At 46.1% G+C, this 21722-nt stretch overlaps 1 protein-coding gene across 13 annotated transcripts in view; it reads left to right on the top strand.

The window, feature by feature from the left end:
- The first annotated feature begins 501 nt into the window (after positions 1-501).
- The window catches only part of LOC129817779 (ras-related protein Rab-15-like), a 32852-nt gene continuing 11631 nt past the window's right edge, over positions 502-21722 (top strand). For 12 of the 13 annotated variants that reach the window (XR_008753760.1, XR_008753765.1, XR_008753769.1 and 9 more), the window contains exon 1: positions 502-984. Coding sequence is in view for 1 of the 13 variants with exons in the window: in XM_055873332.1 (XP_055729307.1) it covers positions 861-984 (124 nt within the window). In the remaining 12 variants the exon portion in view is untranslated. The remainder of the gene's footprint in view (positions 985-21722) is intronic. The other variant, XM_055873333.1, reaches the window with a different exon arrangement.

Raw genomic sequence — 21722 nt, forward strand, 5'->3', positions numbered from 1 at the left:
TGGTTCGCGCCCGGGTCGGGGCGAGGGGACGACGTAAAGTTTATACTGTTACACTTGACTGCCATTGTAAGGTCAGAATACTCAAATCAACCCTACTCCTCCGGCCCGAGCGTCCAGTGTGCACGAAACGCTCTGAATTTACAAAAGGACAATCTGACAATGCTCTGAATTTACAAGTGCACTCTGGCACTCCACACCCGAATTCGGAAAATGCCTAACTAGTCATTTATTATGCTAACTAGCTAGCAAGAGGTTGCATAGCAACAGCATCAACTTCCGGTAGACAGGTGAAGAGCTAGTAAGCTCAACTGAAAGGATACTGTTTCTTGACAGTATACTAAAATAAACGAATAATATGTAGTATATACTCGTTAAGTATGTAGTATACAGTATGTTAGTATGGTTAGTCGAACACAGCTTCAGTGTTTGCTCACGCAATGTTTCATATTGCTCGCGCGCGCCATCTAGTGCCCGTTAGACTTTTGAACCGGATTTGACCCCATACTCGTGCGTTGACGGTGATATCGAGAGAAAATAGGAAGCTGCCGAGCGCATCCCCGTCACCGCGCCCATCAGAAAGGAGGAGAGGGCTGGATGGAAGGAATCTGGTCCGTTCTCATATAGCTACTCTTTGTTACCAAAAGAGACCGCTCCTGGTTTGATAGAAAGAAAAGAGAGGTTCGAGCTTGCTCCCCCGTTTCTCGAAAGAAAATCAAAAGACTACTTTACATTTTGGGCAGACATGGGCTGGGGTGTAGGTGTGTTGGGTTTGGGGCAGATATGGGCTGGGTTGTAGCTGGGTTGGGTTTGGTAATTCGTTGCCGAGTTAGCTGGCTTGCTGTTCTTATTTCAAAGAAGCTATGGCTAAGCAGTATGATGTGCTCTTCCGACTCCTGCTGCTCGGTGATTCGGGGGTTGGGAAAACATGTTTATTATGCAGATTCACGGACAACGAATTTCACCCGTCTCACATCTCCACAATCGGTAAGACCGCTTCTTTGATGCATGCATTATTTGAGTAAATCAAAATACACCTAATACGATCTGATTATCTCTAGGCTAAATAGTATAATCGAATATGATACTGGTGCTATAACCTATTGAAATTATATTATTATGTACGGCCTACACTTCCTTTGTTCAGAATGTTGTTAGTAATTTGCTATTATTCATTTACAAATAGCCTATTGTATTAAAATTAAATTAAATTATTTCAAGGCACTATATATTTGCATTGTTATTCAGCTCTAAACTCTGATTAAAATAACAAATAGCTGAATTAATCCAAGTGCAGGACAAATTAAAATAACCACTTGTGGGGGCATCCACTTGGCAAAAGATAAAACTGTTCATACGATGTCCAGTAGCGTAATTAAAAGAGCCACAGTTGCTACCTGGATCCTGTGATAAATGGAACACTACTATAGTTGCTGTCTGCAAACTAGAAACACAATATTCCATTTGGAAAATAACAAAATGCATGACTACATGTTAACGTCAAATGTTAGCAACTGTCAGAAAGAATTGGAACACATTTGTCACAAACTCTTTTTTGGGTATAGTGCTTCCTCTACTGGAAAAATTGCAACATTAACAAAAGTGGAATGAAACTTTTTTATGTGGTTATAATCCTGCATATACCCTTTAATGTTGCTGCCATAACATTCTATATTACAGTAGCTCAACTTAATATTACCACACATACAAGTCTTTACAGCAGAAAATCGTGTAATTTCCCCTCTTCCACCTTGTATAGAGAAAACAATAAAGCAGTAGCCTATGGACCCAACCAACCAGGCTCAGCCCCTAGAGTTAATATGGACTGTCATACTGAATTTCACTAGTTAGAATTCAGTACATCAACAGCACTTAATCTATTGCTTTCCTATTGAGGCCAGTGAAATACACTACAAGGACAGCTTTCTTCCCCCCTTTATTTAACAAGTCAAGTCAGTTAAGAACAAATTCTTATTTACAATGACGGCCTACCCCCAGACAACACTGGGCCAATTGTGCACTGCTCTATTGATTTGAACCGGGTACTGCAGTGACACCTCTTGCATTCAGATGCAGTGTCTTAAACCACTGCGCCACTCAGGAGCCCAAAACCAATCTTTCTCAGGACAGCCTTCTTCCCCCTTTACCAATCTCTCTCTCAGGACAGCCTTCTTCCCCCTTTACCAATCTCTCTCTCAGGACAGCCTTCTTCCCACTTTTACCAATCTCCCTCTCTCAGGCCAGCCTTCTTCCCCCCTTTACCAATCTCTCTCTCTCTCAGGCCAGCCTTCTTCCCCCCTTTACCAATCTCTCTCTCAGGACAGCCTTCTCCCCCCTTTACCAATCTCTCTCTCAGGACAGCCTTCTTCCCCCTTTACCAATCTCTCTCTCAGGACAGCCTTCTTCCCCCTTTACCAATCTCTCTCTCAGGACAGCCTTCTTCCCCCTTTTACCAATCTCTCTCTCAGGACAGCCTTCTTCCCCCCTTTACCAATCTCTCTCTCAGGGCAGCCTTCTTCCCCCTTTACCAATCTCTCTCTCAGGACAGCCTTCTTCCCCCTTTACCAATCTCTCTCTCAGGACAGCCTTCTTTCCCCCTTTTACCAATCTCTCTCTCAGGACAGCCTTCTTCCCCCTTTTACCAATCTCTCTCTCAGGACAGCCTTCTTCCCCCCTTTACCAATCTCTCTCTCAGGACAGCCTTCTTCCCCCCTTTACCAATCTCTCTCTCAGGGCAGCCTTCTTCCCCCTTTACCAATCTCAAGCATCGATCATCATGTCACCAGAATAAGACCTCTCAATCTCTCTCTCAGGACAGCCTTCTTCCCCCTTTTACCAATCTCTCTCTCAGGACAGCCTTCTTCCCCCCTTTACCAATCTCTCTCTCAGGACAGCCTTCTCCCCCCTTTACCAATCTCTCTCTCAGGACAGCCTTCTTCCCCCTTTTACCAATCTCTCTCTCAGGACAGCCTTCTTCCCCCTTTTACCAATCTCTCTCTCAGGACAGCCTTCTTCCCCCCTTTACCAATCTCTCTCTCAGGGCAGCCTTCTTCCCCCTTTACCAATCTCAAGCATCGATCATCATGTCACCAGAATAAGACCCTCAACATTTATTGGAAAGGAGCATCAAGCTCATCACAATGCACTTTCACCACCCTGTGAAGTTCATCATAATTAAAAAAAATCTGTAGCCTAATAAACTGCATGCTTTCTCGAGTCGTAGTGGGAGGACCGCACACCATGTCATCGCAAGACTCTAAGTTTACTACGATATGATGGTTATTATATCACTATTTCCGCATAAAGGCGTTTCCACTGCCGTTTCTCGCATAATTCATTTTACAGACACACAAAGATCCCACCATGTCAAACAAACAAATGATCTGTCGGCATTTATAAAATTGTACCAAAACTTCCTGTTTCCATCACAGCTGCCGGGATTTATTTATTATAAGGAATGACTTTACTCCATAAACACTATGGATGGAAACGTGGTTAGTGACTGCCCATTGAACTCCACCTCCCATCGCAGAGAAATCACTGATTGTGTCCCAAATGGCACCCTATTCCGAATGTAGTGCACTACTTTTGACAATGTATTAAATAGGGTGCCACCTGGGAGGCATCTACACATCTCCCTCTGCAGAGGAAGGCAGTATTAGAGGAAGTCATTGGTTGGATTAAGGGTGCATCTATAGCCTGGCATCCCTGGTCTCTCACCTCAACGCATTGATTGGGAAGAGGAGACTTTAACTAGTAGTGGGTGTGAAATACTGTACAGGCATGTGCGTCTACTAGACAAGGACATCTGACTGCAAAACAGGGACACAATACGGATTAGTGGAATTCAATGCGTTTGCCCTTGCCAGCTTTTCATGTGTTGATAAATCGTCCTTGAATTTGAGTACATCATACAGTATCAACCATTCTAGAATAGTTCCAATTTCTAGAATAATGATGATTGAGAAAGTTACAGATGTCAAATATCATATTTGATACTGCTGGAGCGCGTGCTACGAGTGGGTGCTGCTATGGTGAACAGTGAGCTGAGAAAAGGCGGGGCTTTACCTAGCAGAGACTTGTAGATGACCTGTAGCCAGTGGGTTTGGCGACGAGTATGATGCGAGGGCCAACCAACGAGAGCGTACAGGTCGCAGTGGTGGGTAGTGTATGGGGCTTTGGTGACAAAACGGATGGCACTGTGATAGACTGCATCCAGTTTATTGAGTAGAGTGTTGGAGGCTATTTTATAGATGACATCGCCCGAAGTCGAGGATCGGTAGGATAGTCAGTTTTACGAGGGTATGTTTGGCAGCATAAGTGAAGGATGCTTTGTTGTGAAATAGGAAGCCGATGCTAGATTTAATTTTGGATTGGATATGCTTAATGTGAGTCTGGAAGGAGAGTTTACAGTCTAACCAGACACCTAGGTATTTGTAGTTGTCCACATATTCTAAGTCAGAGCCGTCCAGAGTAGTGATGCTGGACGGGCAGGCAGGTGCGGGCAGTGATCGATTGAATAGCATGCATTTAGCTTTACTTGCATTTAAGAGCAGTTGGAGGCCACGGAAGGCGAATTGTATGGCATTGAAGCTCGTCTGGAGGTTAGTTTACACAGTGTCCAAAGAGGGGCCAGAAGTATACAGAATGGTGTCGAATGATGAAGTCATTGCGTGCTATGAATATGGGACCAAATACAAAACTTCTGACTTCTTTCAATACACATATAAGTGAATTAGTCCCATGACTTTTGGTACCCTAAAATGGGGAGAAAATGTGCTGTTATTTCTAAACCCTCAAATTAAAGCTGACAGTCTGCACTTTAACCTCCATATAAGGAAATCAGTCAATTTAAATAAATTATTTAGGCCCTAATCTATGGATTTTACATGACTGGCAAAACAGATATACATTTGTTGGTCACAGATACCTTTAAAAAAAAAAGTAGGGGTGTGGAGTAACCAGTCAGTATCTGGTGTGACCACCATTTGCCTCATGCAGAGCGACACATCTCCTTCGCATAAAGTTGATCAGGCTGTTGATTGTGGCCTGTGGAATGTTTTCCCACTCGTCTTCTGACTAGTCACGATCGATGGAAAGATAAACGGAGCAAAGTACAGAGACTTGAAACCAAACGAACATCTCTGGAGAGACCTGAAAATAGCTGTGCAGCGACACTCCCCATCCAACCTGACAGAGCTTGAGAGGATTTGCAGAGAAGAATGGGAGAAACTCCCTAAATACAGATGTGCCAAGCTTGTAGCGTCATACCCAAGACGAATCGAGGCTGTAATCGCTTCCAAAGGTGCTTCAGCAAAGTACTGAGTAAAGGGTCTGAATACTTACAGTATATAAATACGGTATTTGTTTTTTATTTTTAATACATTTTTAAAAAATTCTAAAAACCTGTTTTTGCTTTGTCATTATGGGATATTATTGTAGATTGATGAGAATGTAATCCATTTTAGAATAAGGTTGTAACGTAACAAAATGTGGAAAAAGGGGAAGGGGTCTGAATACTTTCCGAATGCACTGTGTGTATATATAAAATATATTATATATTTATATTATACACATATATTTTTAAATATATTTTTATATGTAGTAACTTTTTTGGTTACTACATGATTCCATATGTGTTGTTTCATAGTTTTGATGTCTTCACTATTATTCTAAAAAGTGTTAAACAAATCAAAATATATTTTATATTTGAGATTCTTCAAAGTAGCCCCCCTTTGCCTTGATGACAGGTTTGCACACTCTTGGCATTCTCTCAACCAGCTTCATGAGGTTGTCACCTGGAATGCTTTTACAACAGTCTTGAAGGAGTTCCCACATATGCTGAGCACTTGTTGGCTGTTTTTCCTTCACTCTGCGGTCCAACTCATCTCAAACCATCCTAATTGGGTTGAGGTCAGGTGATTGTGGAGGCCAGGTCATCTGATGCATCACTCTTCTTCTTGGTCAAATAGCCCTTACACAGCCTGGAGGTGTGTTTTGGGTCATTGTCCTGTTGAAAAACAAATGATAGGGCCACTTAGGGTTGCACATTTTGGGGAATATTCAGAGGTGCAAACTTTCTGTGGGAATTAACGGGAATATATGCAAATTAATATTAATAGCATTTAAATGTAGATGTTTTTTGCACTGGATATATTTACCATATCATATGGAGACAGAAACATAAACCTTTTATCTTACCATAAGTAGACATAATTGCAAATGATTAAATCCTTCCAATAGAAATAAAACAAATATTTAGTTACGAATTGAACTTTAAGTAAATTAGTTGACTCTTCACATGGGATGATTTCACTGAACAGCAAAAGAAAGGGAATATTGAATCATCCCCAATGATCCATTGCATCTCCCAAAAACGTGTTCAACATACATCTGTAAAATGCAGTGGCGTGCCGTGGGCCTGGGGCCTGGGCCTTCAGTGAGGTACTACACAGTCCCACCCGAATTAATCCACCTCATTATGATGCCATGGCTCTAGACACTATACATTTAGACAGAAACGCAGTATAACCAGGCGTTGCGTCACCTTGAAATTGACAAATTGACATTTTTGTGTAAACAGTGTTTACCCAAAAACATGACACAATCAATGAGTCTTTTCAATATTTCCCTTCACCTTTTCATTGTGCAGCTCCGTTGCCCTGCGCGTTTGTTCTTTGAGCTGTCGATCCACTCCGGTGTCCCCAAAAGTTTTCAAAAGCACCATTGCTTGTCAGTGCCCAGCCGTACTTTGGTGTCTCGTTGCTGCCTTGGTTAGACAACTCAAGTTTGCAAAGCCAGTGTGGCTCCAAACACCAAATCGATCATTTGCAAATAATAGGCATTCCCAGCAGTACAGTTTGCAGTGCTTCTCGGAGCCAAGGAGCCTGTGAGCCATTGACAGTGCTTGTAGTTGAAACTGGCGAGCGAACGAAGCACTTTCCCGCCTGTGACAGGCTTTGTGGCGTCGGGCGACCTCTCCTTACAATGTCTAACTTTTCTTGAAAAGTTTGTCTTGAGAATGGCGTTATAATTATATCCTCGACCAAATCGATATCTTCTCCTCCTTCCGCCATTGTGGGTTGAAAAAACAGCTTAGTAGTACGCGAATTAATTCGTTTATCAATATCAGTTTCCTAGATCTCCATAGGACCTGCCTCTCAATATTGGTAATCCAATCAAAAGACGTGCATGCACTACGCCTGCTAGCTGGCTCCTGTGTAACACTGGAGCCAGCCAGAAGGCGTACAATAGCCAACTCTAAAGCTGATTGGTTGACTCTAAATTTTCATTTCCATTCACTATAAGCTACAAGCGCCCGCACTGTTGATTCTGAAGACCTGAGGGCAGATTTTAGACCCCTGGCAACACATGATGGCTGAATATGATTGGATAAAAGATCTAACATAAAGACCAGCCCTCCAAATCTCAACCTGGGGCTGGAAGCAGTGCAACCAAGAGGAAAGCTATGAAATGAAGAGTATAACTCTTACTCTGGGGAATAATTTAATACATATTTGTGGGAAAATATATATAAAAAAAAATTATATTCTGATGATGTTTAGGCCAGCAGAGAAGGCCTTGCAGGCCCTGACGGCCCACCACGGGTAAAATGATAGTCTAGAAACTAAAGTAAACTAAAGAAACTAAACAAGGACCAGTTGCGCTCTGAGGCGGCTGATGTTGGTGGGATTTGGAGAATGATGGAGGCAACAGGTGAAAGCGCATCAGATCCACAAGTCCCTTACACCAGGTGGCTGATGAGATATGTTGGCATGACTGCCATATTGCCTCTCCATCCCAAAGCCCTTGCTTGGAAGTCTACTTCGCCAGACTGCCAAGAACTGTGCCCTCATCCAGGCCAAGGTGGCTAGACACGGTAGTGATGACACCATAGGCCTTGTTGATCTCTGCACCAGACAGGATGCTCTTGCCAGCATACTTGGGGTCCAACATGTACACTGCGGCGTGTTTGGGCTTCAGGCAGAAGTCTTCACGCTTTTTGATGTATTTCAGAACTGCGGTTTCCTCTGCTTGGAGCAACAGTGAAGTGGGCAGGGCAGTACCGATTTCTTCTCTTACATCTGCAAGCAGAGTCTGAACATCAGACAGGATGGCAATGTCTCCCTCAATCCGTGCAATGGCTACAGCTATAGGTTTCTGGCTGCTTACCACTCTCTCCCAAAATACATCATCCAGGAGGATCCCCTTGATGGGGCTGTCCATATCGGTAGACTGTGATATTTCTTGGAGAGACTCCTTCCCGCCAGGAGACTGTCAAACATGATGACAACACCACCCCAACGGGTGTTGCTGGGCAGCTTCAATGTGGTGCTCTTATTCTTCTCTCTTTGCTTGGTGAGGTAGATTGCTGCTATAACTTGATGACCCTTCACATACCTAACCATTTCCTTGGCTCTCTTGTAGTGTATCCATTGTTTTCTGTGCCATGATGTCATTGAGGAGCAGATTCAATGCATGAACAGCAAATCCAATGTGTGGGTAGGACTCCTCCACTTTAGACCAAGCAGCCTTCATGTTCGCAGCATTGTCTGTCACCATTGCAAATACCTTCTGTGGTCCAAGGTTCTTGATGACTGTCATCAGCTCATCTGCAATGTAGAGACCAGTGCGTCTGTTGTCCTTTGTGTCTGTGCTCTTGTACAATACTGGTTGAGGGGTGGAGATGATGTAGTTAATTATTCCTTGCCCACAAACATTTGACCACCCATTAGAGATGATTGCAATACAGTCTGCTTTCTCTATGATTTGCTTGACCTTCATTTGAACTCTGTTGAACTCTGCATCCAGCAAATGAGTAGATAATGCACGTCTTGTTGCAGGGGTGTATGCTGGCCAAATAACATTCAGAAATGTCTTCCAATACACGTTGCCTGTGAGCATCAGAGTCGAACCAGTTGCAAACACAGCTCAAGCAAGACATTCATCATCATTTCTCTGACTACGTTCCTTCATTGACTCAAAAAACTTCTGATTTCAGGAGGACTATGAGCTGTTGCTATCGATAAGGTGTCTGATTCATCATTTTCACCATGAATAGAAGTAGAGGGACTTTTGTCAGAGGTTGCTTGTTGTGAGCGCTGAGGGAACTTTATGCACTTGGCCAGATTAGTCTGCATCTTTGTTGCATTCTTCACATATGATTTGGCACAGTATTTGCAAATTTACACAGCTTTTCCTTCTACATTAGCTGCAGTGAAATGTCTCCACACACCAGTAAGTGCCTGTGGCATTTTAAAAAATAATATTTTTTAAATATTTTTTTAATAAATACAATTCCATGTACAGTTAAGCAGTTAGATTAAACAACTCCTTTGTAAAATACATGTTTTTAAATTAAACATGTATGGAAACAGGTAAATTAGCACTCCTCAGTTAGCAGTCTAAAGCAAGCTAATACCCACATGGTAGCAAAAACTAACTAGCAGAAATTGTTAACAAGTTAGAAATGATTTAAACACACTTTGCTCTAGGCTACTAATTACTAGTTAACAAAAAATCATGTATGTCATATAAAATATTTTCCCCCCACCCAGTATTGTAATCAAAACTTACCAGAAAGCATGTAGTCCTTGGCTCAGACAGTGTAGTAGTGTGGGCTCAATAGCATCTCATTAGTGTGCAAGATCTTGAGAATCAGCTGTACAGTCGTGGCCAAAAGTTTTGAGAATGACACAAATATTAATTTCCACAAAGTTTGCTGCTTCAGTGTCTTTAGATATTTTTGTCAGATGTTACTATGGAATACTGAAGTATAATTAGAAGCATTTCATAAGAGTCAAAGGCTTTTATTGACAATTACATGAAGTTGATGCAAAGAGTCAATATTTGCAGTGTTGACCCTTCTTTTTCAAGACATCTGCAATCCGCCCTGGCATGCTGTCAATTAACTTCTGGGCCACATCCTGACTGATGGCAGCCCATTCTTGCATAATCAATGCTTGGAGTTTGTCCGAATTTGTGGGTTTTTGTGTGTCCACCCGCCTCTTGAGGATTGACCACAAGTTCTTAATGGGGTTAAGGTATGGGGAGTTTCCTGGCCATGGACCCAAAATATCCATGTTTTGTTCCCCGAGACACTTAGTTATCACTTTTGCCTTATTGCAAGGTGCTCCATCATGCTGGAAAAGGCATTGTTTGTCACCAAACTGTTCCTGGATGGTTGGGAGAAGTTGCTCTCGGAGGATGTGTTGGTACCATTCTTTATTCATGGCTGTGTTCTTAAGCAAAATTGTGAGTTAGCCCCCTCCCTTGGCTGAGAAGCAACCCCACACATGAATGGTCTCAGGATGCTTTACTGTTGGCATGACACAGGACTGATTGTAGCGCTCACCTTGTCTTCTCCGGATAAGTTTTTTTCCGGATGACCCAAACAATCGGAAAGGGATTCATCAGAGAAAATGACTTTACCCCAGTCCTCAGCAGTCCAATCCCTGTGCCTTTTGCAGAATATCAGTCTGACCCTGATGTTTTTCCTGGAGAGAAGTGGCTTCTTTGCTGTCCTTCTTGACACTAGGCCATTCTCCAAAAGTATTTGACTCACTGTGCGTGCAGATGCACTCACACCTGCCTGCTGCTATTCCTGAGCAAGCTCTGTACTGGTGGTGCCTCGATCCCGTAGCTGAATCAACTATAGGAGACTGTCCTGGCGCTTGCTGGACTTTCTTGGGCACCCTGAAGCCTTCTTCACAACAATTGAACCGCTCTCCTTGAAGTTCTTGATGATCCGATAAATGATTGATTTAGGTGCAATCTTACTGGCAGCAATATCCTTGCCTGTGAAGCCCTTTTTGTGCAAAGCAATGATAACGGCACGTGTTTCCTTGCAGGTAACCATGGTTGACAGAGGAAGAACAATGATTCCAAGTACCACCCTCCTTTTGAAGCTTCCAGTCTGTTATTCGAACTCAGTCAGCATGACAGTGTGATCCCCAGCCCTGTCCTCGTCAACACTCACACCTGTGTTAACGAGAGAATAACTGACATGAAGTCAGCTGGTCCTTTTGTGGCATGGCTGAAATGCAGTGGAAATGTTTTTTGGGGATTCAGTTCATTTGCATGGCAAAGAGGGACTTTGCAATTAATTGCAATTCATCTGATCACTCTTCATAACATTCTGGAGTATATGCAAATTGCCATCATACAATCTGAGGAGGCAGACTTTGTGGAAATTAATATGTGTCATTCTCAAAACTTTTGGCCACGACTGTATAAGTGTACACTATATATACAAAAGTATGTGAACACCCCTTCAAATGAGTGGATTCAGCTATTTCAGCTACACCCGTTTCTGACAGGTATATAAAATCGAGCACAGAGCTATGCAATCTCCATAGACAAACATTGGCAGTAGAATGGCTTTACTGAAGAGCTCAGTGACTCATCGTGGCACCCGTCATAGGATGTCACCTTTCCAACATGTCAGTTCATCAAATTTCCACCCTGCTAGAGCTGCTCCGGTCAACTGTAAGTGCTGTTACTGTGAAGTGGAAACGTCTGGGAGCAACAACGGCTCAGCTGCGAAGGATAGGACACACAAAACCGTCTGTCCTCGATTGCAACACCCACTACAGAGTTCCGAACTGCCACTGGAAGCAACGTCAGCACAAGAACTGTTCGTCGGGAGCTTCATGAAAGGGGTTTCCATGGCCGAGGAGCCACACACAAGTCTAAAATCACCATGCGCAATGCCAAGCGTTGGTTGGAGTGGTGTAAAGCTCGCCTCCATTGGACTCTGGAGCAATGGAAACACGTTCTCTGGATGGCTTCACCATCTGGCAGTCCGACGGACTAATTTAGCGGATGCCAGGACAACTCTACCTGCCCCAATGCATAGTGCCAACTGTAAAGTTTGGTGGAGGAGGAATAGCTGTTTAGAGAAAGAGGTACTGCTCTGTTTCAGATGTCATGGGCAGAAGGAGGAGCTTCCTTTACCCTTGAGTGTTCAGGGACATTTGGAATTGTTTGAATCCTTTTTTAAATGTACATTTGATTGGTGTATTCAAATAAAATATTTAAAAAGTGTGTGTGTGCATATATATTTTGTTTACTCAAACCACCTTTGGGCCAGATTGGACCCTTTGTTTGACAGCCTTATTCTAGTAGTGATGCTTTTTGACATCAAGCTGTCTTCATCAAGCTGTCTTCATCAAGCTGTCTTCAACAAGCTGTCTTCAACAAGCTGTCTTCATCAAGCTGTCTTCAACAAGCTGTCTTCATCAAGCTGTCTTCATCAAGCTGTCTTCATCAAGCTGTCTTCATCAAGCTGTCTTCAACAAGCTGTCTTCAACAAGCTGTCTTCAACAAGCTGTCTTCATCAAGCTGTCTTCATCAAGCTGTCTTCAACAAGCTGTCTTCAACAAGCTGTCTTCAACAAGCTGTCTTCATCAAGCTGTCTTCAACATAGTATCACCTCAGAAACACACAGACAGGGCTCTATAGCTGGCAGTCTACAGTAATAATAATGCCTGCAGTCAGTTAGGGACATGTCTCACACACACACACACACACACACACACACACACACACACACACACACACACACACACACACACACACACACACACACACACACACACACACACACACACACACACACAGTAAAGGTTAAAGACAGTGATTAATAGGTCAATGCTTGACTTATTGATGGGTCAATAACATTCTTCCCTGGGTTTCCACATCCTGACAAACAGTATGGCTCCATCCACAACAGATAGGTTGGCGAGGCCTCAGAGTTTTATATTGGATAGTGGAAGGTCTATGGGAGATCTGTGAGGGATAGTGGGAGGTCTGTGAGGGATAGTGGAAGGTCTATGGGAGAGCTGTGAGGGATAGTGGGAGGTCTGTGAGGGATAGTGGGAGGTCTGTGGGGGATAGTGAGAGGTCTGTGGGAGGTCTGTTGGGGATAGTGGGAGGTCTGTGGGGGATAGTGGGAGGTCTGCGGGGGATAGTGGGAGGTCTGCGGGGGATAGTGGGAGGTCTGCGGGGGATAGTGGGAGGTCTTTGGGGGATAGTGGGAGGTCTGTGGGGGATAGTGGGAGGTCTGTGGGGGATAGTGAGAGGTCTGTGGGGGATAGTGGGAGGTCTGTGGGGGATAGTGGGAGGTCTGTGGGGGATAGTGGGAGGTCTGTGGGGGATAGTGGGAGGTCTGTGGGGGATAGTGGGAGGTCTGTGGGGGATAGTGGGAGGTCTGCGGGGGATAGTGGGAGGTCTGCGGGGGATAGTGGGAGGTCTGTGGGGGATAGTGGGAGGTCTGTGGGGGATAGTGAGAGGTCTGTGGGGGATAGTGAGAGGTCTGTGGGAGGTCTGTTGGGGATAGTGGGAGGTCTGCGGGGGATAGTGGGAGGTCTGTGGGGGATAGTGAGAGGTCTGTGGGGGATAGTGAGAGGTCTGTGGGGGATAGTGGGAGGTCTGTGGGGGATAGTGGGAGGTCTGTGGGGGATAGTGGGAGGTCTGTGGGGGATAGTGGGAGGTCTGCGGGGGATAGTGGGAGGTCTGCGGGGGATAGTGGGAGGTCTGTGGGGGATAGTGGGAGGTCTGTGGGGGATAGTGGGAGGTCTGTGGGGGATAGTGAGAGGTCTGTGGGGGATAGTGAGAGGTCTGTGGGAGGTCTGTTGGGGATAGTGGGAGGTCTGTGGGGGATAGTGAGAGGTCTGTGGGGGATAGTGAGAGGTCTGTGGGGGATAGTGGGAGGTCTGTGGGGGATAGTGAGAGGTCTGTGGGGGATAGTGGAAGGTCTGTGGGGGATAGTGGGAGGTCTGTGGGAGGTCTGTGAGGGATAGTGGGAGGTCTGTGGGGAATAGTGCGAGGTCTGTGGGGAATAGTGGGAGGTCTGTGGGGGATAGTGGAAGGTCTGTGGGGAATAGTGGGAGGTCTGTGGGGGATAGTGAGAGGTCTGTGGGGGATAGTGAGAGGTCTGTGGGGGATAGTGAGAGGTCTGTGGGAGGTCTGTTGGGGATAGTGGGAGGTCTGTGGGGGATAGTGAGAGGTCTGTGGGGGATAGTGAGAGGTCTGTGGGGGATAGTGGGGGATAGTGAGAGGTCTGTGGGGGATAGTGGAAGGTCTGTGGGGGATAGTGGGAGGTCTGTGAGGGATAGTGGGAGGTCTGTGGGGAATAGTGCGAGGTCTGTGGGGGATAGTGGAAGGTCTGTGGGGAATAGTGGGAGGTCTGTGGGGGATAGTGAGAGGTCTGTGGGGGATAGTGAGAGGTCTGTGGGAGGTCTGTTGGGGATAGTGGGAGGTCTGTGGGGGATAGTGGGAGGTCTGCGGGGGATAGTGGGAGGTCTGCGGGGGATAGTGGGAGGTCTGTGGGGGATAGTGGGAGGTCTGTGGGGGATAGTGGGAGGTCTGTGGGGGATAGTGAGAGGTCTGTGGGGGATAGTGAGAGGTCTGTGGGAGGTCTGTTGGGGATAGTGGGAGGTCTGTGGGGGATAGTGAGAGGTCTGTGGGGGATAGTGAGAGGTCTGTGGGGGATAGTGGGAGGTCTGTGGGGGATAGTGAGAGGTCTGTGGGGGATAGTGGAAGGTCTGTGGGGGATAGTGGGAGGTCTGTGGGAGGTCTGTGAGGGATAGTGGGAGGTCTGTGGGGAATAGTGCGAGGTCTGTGGGGAATAGTGGGAGGTCTGTGGGGGATAGTGGAAGGTCTGTGGGGAATAGTGGGAGGTCTGTGGGGGATAGTGAGAGGTCTGTGGGGGATAGTGAGAGGTCTGTGGGGGATAGTGAGAGGTCTGTGGGAGGTCTGTTGGGGATAGTGGGAGGTCTGTGGGGGATAGTGAGAGGTCTGTGGGGGATAGTGAGAGGTCTGTGGGGGATAGTGGGGGATAGTGAGAGGTCTGTGGGGGATAGTGGAAGGTCTGTGGGGGATAGTGGGAGGTCTGTGAGGGATAGTGGGAGGTCTGTGGGGAATAGTGCGAGGTCTGTGGGGGATAGTGGAAGGTCTGTGGGGAATAGTGGGAGGTCTGTGGGGGATAGTGAGAGGTCTGTGGGGGATAGTGAGAGGTCTGTGGGAGGTCTGTTGGGGATAGTGGGAGGTCTGTGGGGGATAGTGGGAGGTCTGCGGGGGATAGTGGGAGGTCTGCGGGGGATAGTGGGAGGTCTGTGGGGGATAGTGGGAGGTCTGTGGGGGCTAGTGGGGGATAGTGGGAGGTCTGTGGGGGATAGTGGGAGGTCTGTGGGGGATAGTGGGAGGTCTGTGGGGGATAGTGGGAGGTCTGTGGGGGCTTGTGGGAGGTCTGTGAGGGATAGTGGGAGGTCTGTGGGGGATAGTGGGAGGTCTGTTGGGGATAGGAGGTCTGTGGGGAATAGTGGGAGGTCTGTGGGGGATAGTGGGAGGTCTGTGGGGGCTTGTGGGAAGTCTGTGGGGGATAGTGGGAGGTCTGTGGGGGATAGTGGGAGGTCTGTGGGGGATGGTGGGAGGTATGTGGGGAATAGTGGGAGGTCTGTGGGGGATAGTGGGAGGTCTGTGGGGTATAGTGGGAGGTCTGTGGGGGATGGTGGGAGGTCTGTGTGCGTGTGTCTACCCCTGGCTCAGTAAGCTGCTCTCCTCCTTACAGCACTGAACCACAGCTACTATGTCCCTGGCCTGTCACCCACCATCAGCCCCCTCACTGTAAGGGTTAAGTGCTGCTCATTATGGGATAGCTACAGTAGGGAGATGCCCTGGACACGGTAGTGGGCACAGATACTTATCCATTCATAGAAAAACGGTTAGCTAATAGCTACGCTAAGTAGCATCACTGTTGTCAGTGTGTTGAATTAAACTGTTGCGAAACAATGAACTTAGGTGTACATATACTTTGATACAACTATAAGCTACTGGGTAAATATAGGCTGCTGTTAACACTTAATAGGTCTGATGGTTCTGCGTCGCAGTGTCACTCCAGCCCCGGGTTCGATCCCAGGCTGGGAGAGCCATGACTCGGCACAATTGACCCTGCGTTGTCCGGGTTAGGGGAGGGTTTGCCGGACGGAATTTCCTTGTCCCATCGTGATCAAGCAACTCCTTGTGGCGGGCCGGGCGCCTGCAAGCTGACTCCGGTCGCCAGTTGGATGGTGTTTCCTTTGACACATTGGTGTCGGCTGGCTTCCGGGGTTAAGCGAGCAGTGTATCAAGAAGCAGCGCGGCTTGGCTGGGTCGTGTTTCGGAGGACGCGTGACTCTCGAACTTTGCCTCTCTGTCTCTCTCTGTCTCTCTCTCTCTCTGCCTCTCTCCTTTTTCTCCTAAATCGCTGCACTCCCGAACGGACTCACTCTCTCTCTCTCTCTCTGAGAAATAAAGAAAGACAACATATCTGGGACCAAGCTACAGTACCTTAAGGCCACTCTCACATATGCCTACTCTGTGAGTGTATATGATTGTAAGAAGCTTTTTTTATACCGTGTGTTTGAGAATTACATTGCTTTGAGGTATTCCTTCATTTCCTTGAGGTCTGTACTTTGGTAAAATAGGTGGGCCAATTCCATTTTATTTGGAACGGCAAGCAAGACTAAATTAAACAGACCTATTTATATAATGAATATGAATTCGGAGGGCAGAAATGATTAAATATTAAACCATTAGACCTCTCACTAAAGGCATCAGTCATACAAAAGTTATAAATCCGAACTGCTCCTCATGCAGATTAGAAAGAATGTCTCACCCCATGTTCAATAATGGCCTTTTTCCCTTTATTCAGATTACAACCTCACACTTTCCATTATTTGTAAATGAACTAATCTCAAAAATATTGCTATTTTTAAAACAAGCCATAGAAAGTTGGTTGCAATTTCAGTTGAATCCACCAGAAAAGACAGAACAAATAATACAACCAATATTATGGTTAAACTCAAATATATATATATATTTTTTTTTTTAAATGTAACAATTTTTTTTTTTTTTTACAAATCTTTGTAAATTATATCATAAATAGGACTGGTGGAGTTATGTCACACATGCAGCTAACAAAAATATATGGAAATGTCTGATCTATCCAAAATTACAACCAAGGATTGCAGCATTATTGTAAAAATGAAAGATGCAAGTCGAAGGGAGAAAATGTAAGGAAACGATTCCATGGCACATGGTTTATGAACTGATACGCAAAACAATGCCGGATTCAAAACGTATATATTTACCCAAAAATATATGGGGGATTGGAAATGATGCAGACAATTACATTGATGGAAGCTACACTCTATCTGCAATATTATATCTGATCTACCCCCCCCCCCCTCCCCAAAATTATACAAAATAAAAAGATAGCTGGGCCAAGACTTCCCATTCATTTAGATGACGTCCGTAGAAGCTACATTTACTTTGAAGCTGGACTTCACTCACTCCCAAATCACTGAACGCATGGATGACTCCAGGACAGAAGCTAAAAGCATAGAAAAGAGGGGGAGAACGAGAAACATAGCGAGAGGGTAGGAGAGAGGGAGAGATTCAAGGGGTGGATCGATAAGAATAGAAAGAGGGTAGGAAAGAGAGAGAGATTCAAGGGGTGGATTGATAAGAATAGAAAGAGGGTAGGAAAGAGAGAGAGATTCAAGGGGTGGATTGATAAGAATAGAAAGAGGGTAGGAAAGAGAGAGAGATTCAAGGGGTGGATCGATAAGAATAGAAAGAGGGAGGAGAAGAGAGATTCAAGGGGTGGATTGATAAGAATAGAAAGAGGGTAGGAAAGAGAGAGAGATTCAAGGGGCGGATCGATAAGATTAGAAAGAGGGAGGAGAAGAGAGATTCAAGGGGTGGATTGATAAGAATAGAAAGAGGGTAGGAAAGAGGGAGAGATTCAAGGGGTGGATCGATAAGAATAGAAAGAGGGAGGAGAAGAGAGATTCAAGGGGTGGATCGATAAGAATAGAAAGAGGGAGGAGAAGAGAGATTCAAGGGGTGGATCGATAAGAATAGAAAGAGGGAGGAGAAGAGAGATTCAAGGGGTGGATCGATAAGAATAGAAAGAGGGAGGAGAAGAGACGCTTCCCAGCCCCAGGCAAAGCAGGCCAGTGACTGTGATGTGGATGGCCTTTCACTGTGCCACTGTCTGCATACTCCCTCCCTCCTTAAGCTTCCCATATGCTTCCCAGTCGAAACAGTTTGCGCATATATTATGACAACATTTTGGTACGTTTTTGTTCGTTTTGGTGTTCGGCAGTGTTAGGGCAAGCATTTAAACAATTTTCTTTTTTTGAGGATGGTCGAAGTTCGGTAGCCCGAATTTCGTTGTTCAACCGAAGGTCTTTTAAGGGAGTATGTGAGGCACAGATGTTAGTTTTGCCAAGCCGAGATCTGCTAGGAGCAAACCAAACCTAGTGTGTCTACGCCTTTACTCTCTCGTAGTCGCACAGTCCTAGTCAGACAGCAGGCCGCTTCACTGTTTTCAAAGGCCTCTCAGTCGCTCCGTCTCTCACTGAAGTGGAGTGAACTCCAGTCTTGGCCCAGGACTGTGAGAGCATGTCTATGGTGTTTTAGATGAGATGAGTGTCTGAGATTGTATTAAGCGGCAGTTTGAATGGCAGTTTGAAAAGTAGGCCTCTGAGAGTGCCTCTCGTCGTCGATAGTATTTTAGATGAGATATGCGTGCCGAAATAAGGCTTGTTTCAAATGAACACACAGAAGTATAAAACCAGTATGTCACATCTATCAGAGGATCAGAGGGCCCAGTCAGAGGGCCTAGTCAGAGGGCCCAGTCAGAGGGCCCAGTCAGAGGGCCCAGTCAGAGGGCCCAGTCAGAGGGCCCAGTCAGAGGGCCCAGTCAGAGGGCCCAGTCAACACACAAGGTAAATACTGTAGTATATCAGCCACCGGGTCTACAGATGGGTTAAAGGGCATGTCACTGGTTAAGTCTGAGGGTCTGACAGTGTGTCTACAGGCTCTACAGATGGGTTAAAGGGCATGTCACTGGTTAAGTCTGACAGTGTGTCTACAGGCTCTACAGATGGGTTAAAGGGTATGTCACTGGTTAAGTCTGACAGTGTGTCTACAGGCTCTACAGATGGGTTAAAGGGCATGTCACTGGTTAAGTATGAGGGTCTGACAGTGTGTCTACAGGCTCTACAGATGGGTTAAAGGGCATGTCACTGGTTAAGTCTGAGGGTCTGACAGTGTGTCTACAGGCTCTACAGATGGGTTAAAGGGCATGTCACTGGTTAAGTCTGACAGTGTGTCTACAGGCTCTACAGATGGGTTAAAGGGCATGTCACTGGTTAAGTATGAGGGTCTGACAGTGTGTCTACAGGCTCTACAGATGGGTTAAAGGGCATGTCACTGGTTAAGTCTGACAGTGTGTCTACAGGCTCTACAGATGGGTTAAAGGGTATGTCACTGGTTAAGTCTGACAGTGTGTCTACAGGCTCTACAGATGGGTTAAAGGGCATGTCACTGGTTAAGTCTGAGGGTCTGACAGTGTGTCTACAGGCTCTACAGATGGGTTAAAGGGCATGTCACTGGTTAAGTCTGACAGTGTGTCTACAGGCTCTACAGATGGGTTAAAGGGCATGTCACTGGTTAAGTCTGACAGTGTGTCTACAGGCTCTACAGATGGGTTAAAGGGCATGTCACTGGTTAAGTATGAGGGTCTGACAGTGTGTCTACAGGCTCTACAGATGGGTTAAAGGGCATGTCACTGGTTAAGTCTGAGAGTGTGTCTACAGGCTCTACAGATGGGTTAAAGGGCATGTCACTGGTTAAGTATGAGGGTCTGACAGTGTGTCTACAGGCTCTACAGATGGGTTAAAGGGCATGTCACTGGTTAAGTCTGAGAGTGTGTCTACAGGCTCTACAGATGGGTTAAAGGGCATGTCACTGGTTAAGTATGAGGGTCTGACAGTGTGTCTACAGGCTCTACAGATGGGTTAAAGGGCATGTCACTGGTTAAGTATGAGGGTCTGACAGTGTGTCTACAGGCTCTACAGATGGGTTAAAGGGCATGTCACTGGTTAAGTCTGACAGTGTGTCTACAGGCTCTACAGATGGGTTAAAGGGCATGTCACTGGTTAAGTATGAGGGTCTGACAGTGTGTCTACAGGCTCTACAGATGGGTTAAAGGGCATGTCACTGGTTAAGTCTGACAGTGTGTCTACAGGCTCTACAGATGGGTTAAAGGGCATGTCACTGGTTAAGTCTGACAGTGTGTCTACAGGCTCTACAGATGGGTTGAAGTGCCAAGGCCCTCACCAAGAGAACACACTACAGTTCAAAAGCATTATTTGTGTAATCTACGCTGCTCATTCTCATGGGAGGGCCTGCTCAGGCTCAGTAGAGGAATATAACTGAAGAAAAACATGGATGACGCGCGTCTCTCTCAGTGTTTAAGTCTGAGAATCTGAGGCACTGAGTATTGATTTGCCACAGTTTACCCTACAGTGGAGTAGAGTGGAGCCCAACATACTGAGTAATGGTTTGAGTCTTTTAGCTGCAGAGGGGGTTGGATTCATCGGTTAGAGCTGGTTATTGGTTTCAGTGGGATTGTTGTGTTGTTGTGTTGTTTAAATGCCATGTATGTTTACCTCCATAGTATTCATCTAGTAGTCTGTTTAGAAACTACAAAAACAGGTATAGTACTGTATAGTATAATATACAGTATACCCGACAGTCTGTTTACCTCCATAGTATTTTATTTATGTATTTCATTTATTTAACCTCAGTTAAGTACAAATTCTTATTTACAATGACGGCCTACAATGGCTCTTATATACAGTAACTCAGTGCTCTGATTGGTCTGACACGGCAGTCTCGCTGGGCCTCTCCATGCCGCTGTCTGGCCTGACACGTAAGTCTCGCTGGGCCTCTCCCATGCCGCTGTCTGGCCTGACACGTTAGTCTCGCTGGGCCTCTCCCATGCCGCTGTCTGGCCTGACACGTCAGTCCCGCTGGGCCTCTCCCATGCCGCTGTCTGGCCTGACACGTCAGTCTGGCTGGGCCTCTCCATGCTGCTGTCTGGCCTGACACGTCAGTCTGGCTGGGCCTCTCCATGCCGCTGTCTGGCCTGACACGTCAGTCTGGCTGGGCCTCTCCATGCCGCTGTCTGGCCTGACACGTCAGTCTCGCTGGGCCTCTCCATGCCGCTGTCTGGCCTGACACGTAAGTCTGGCTGGGCCTCTCCATGCTGCTGTCTGGCCTGACACGTCAGTCTGGCTGGGCCTCTCCATGCCGCTGTCTGGCCTGACACGTAAGTCTCGCTGGGCCTCTCCATGCCGCTGTCTGGCCATAGATCATTGGAGCATAACCCACCTCTCTCGTTCTCTCTGTTTTTCTCTCAGTTTCTCTCTCGCTTATTAGCTATCCGTCTGTCTGTCCGTCCTCCCTCCCTCCCTCCCTCCCTCCCTCCCTCCCTCCTTCTTCCTTCTCTGGTGGTTCACAAGAGTGCCCATCTACACAGGTTAAAAAACCTCTTCTCCCTCCTCCCCTCCAGTATCTTTCCACCCCTGTGATCGATCCAGGTCTAAACTAAGTTCAGCTCACTGATCCATCACCATTAGCTCTACATCTTTTAAAGGAGCATTCAGTCGTAACTGAAAAAGGCCTGATAGATATGGGATGAAATGGCTCTCAGTATCTTTGCTGTTAAAAAGCTGTACGAATCTGAGATAAAAGGCACCTTGAGGAGAATAAACAGCAGGGCTGTCTTCGCCTTGCTGGCCTCGTCTTGCATCACCGTACCTCTCCACACATTAAATAGAATGAATTAATCAAGAGGTTTCCATATTCACAATATTGACTCTTTTCTT

Source organism: Salvelinus fontinalis, chromosome 20 (assembly GCF_029448725.1).
Source record: "Salvelinus fontinalis isolate EN_2023a chromosome 20, ASM2944872v1, whole genome shotgun sequence".
NCBI classification, from domain to species: domain Eukaryota; kingdom Metazoa; phylum Chordata; class Actinopteri; order Salmoniformes; family Salmonidae; genus Salvelinus; species Salvelinus fontinalis.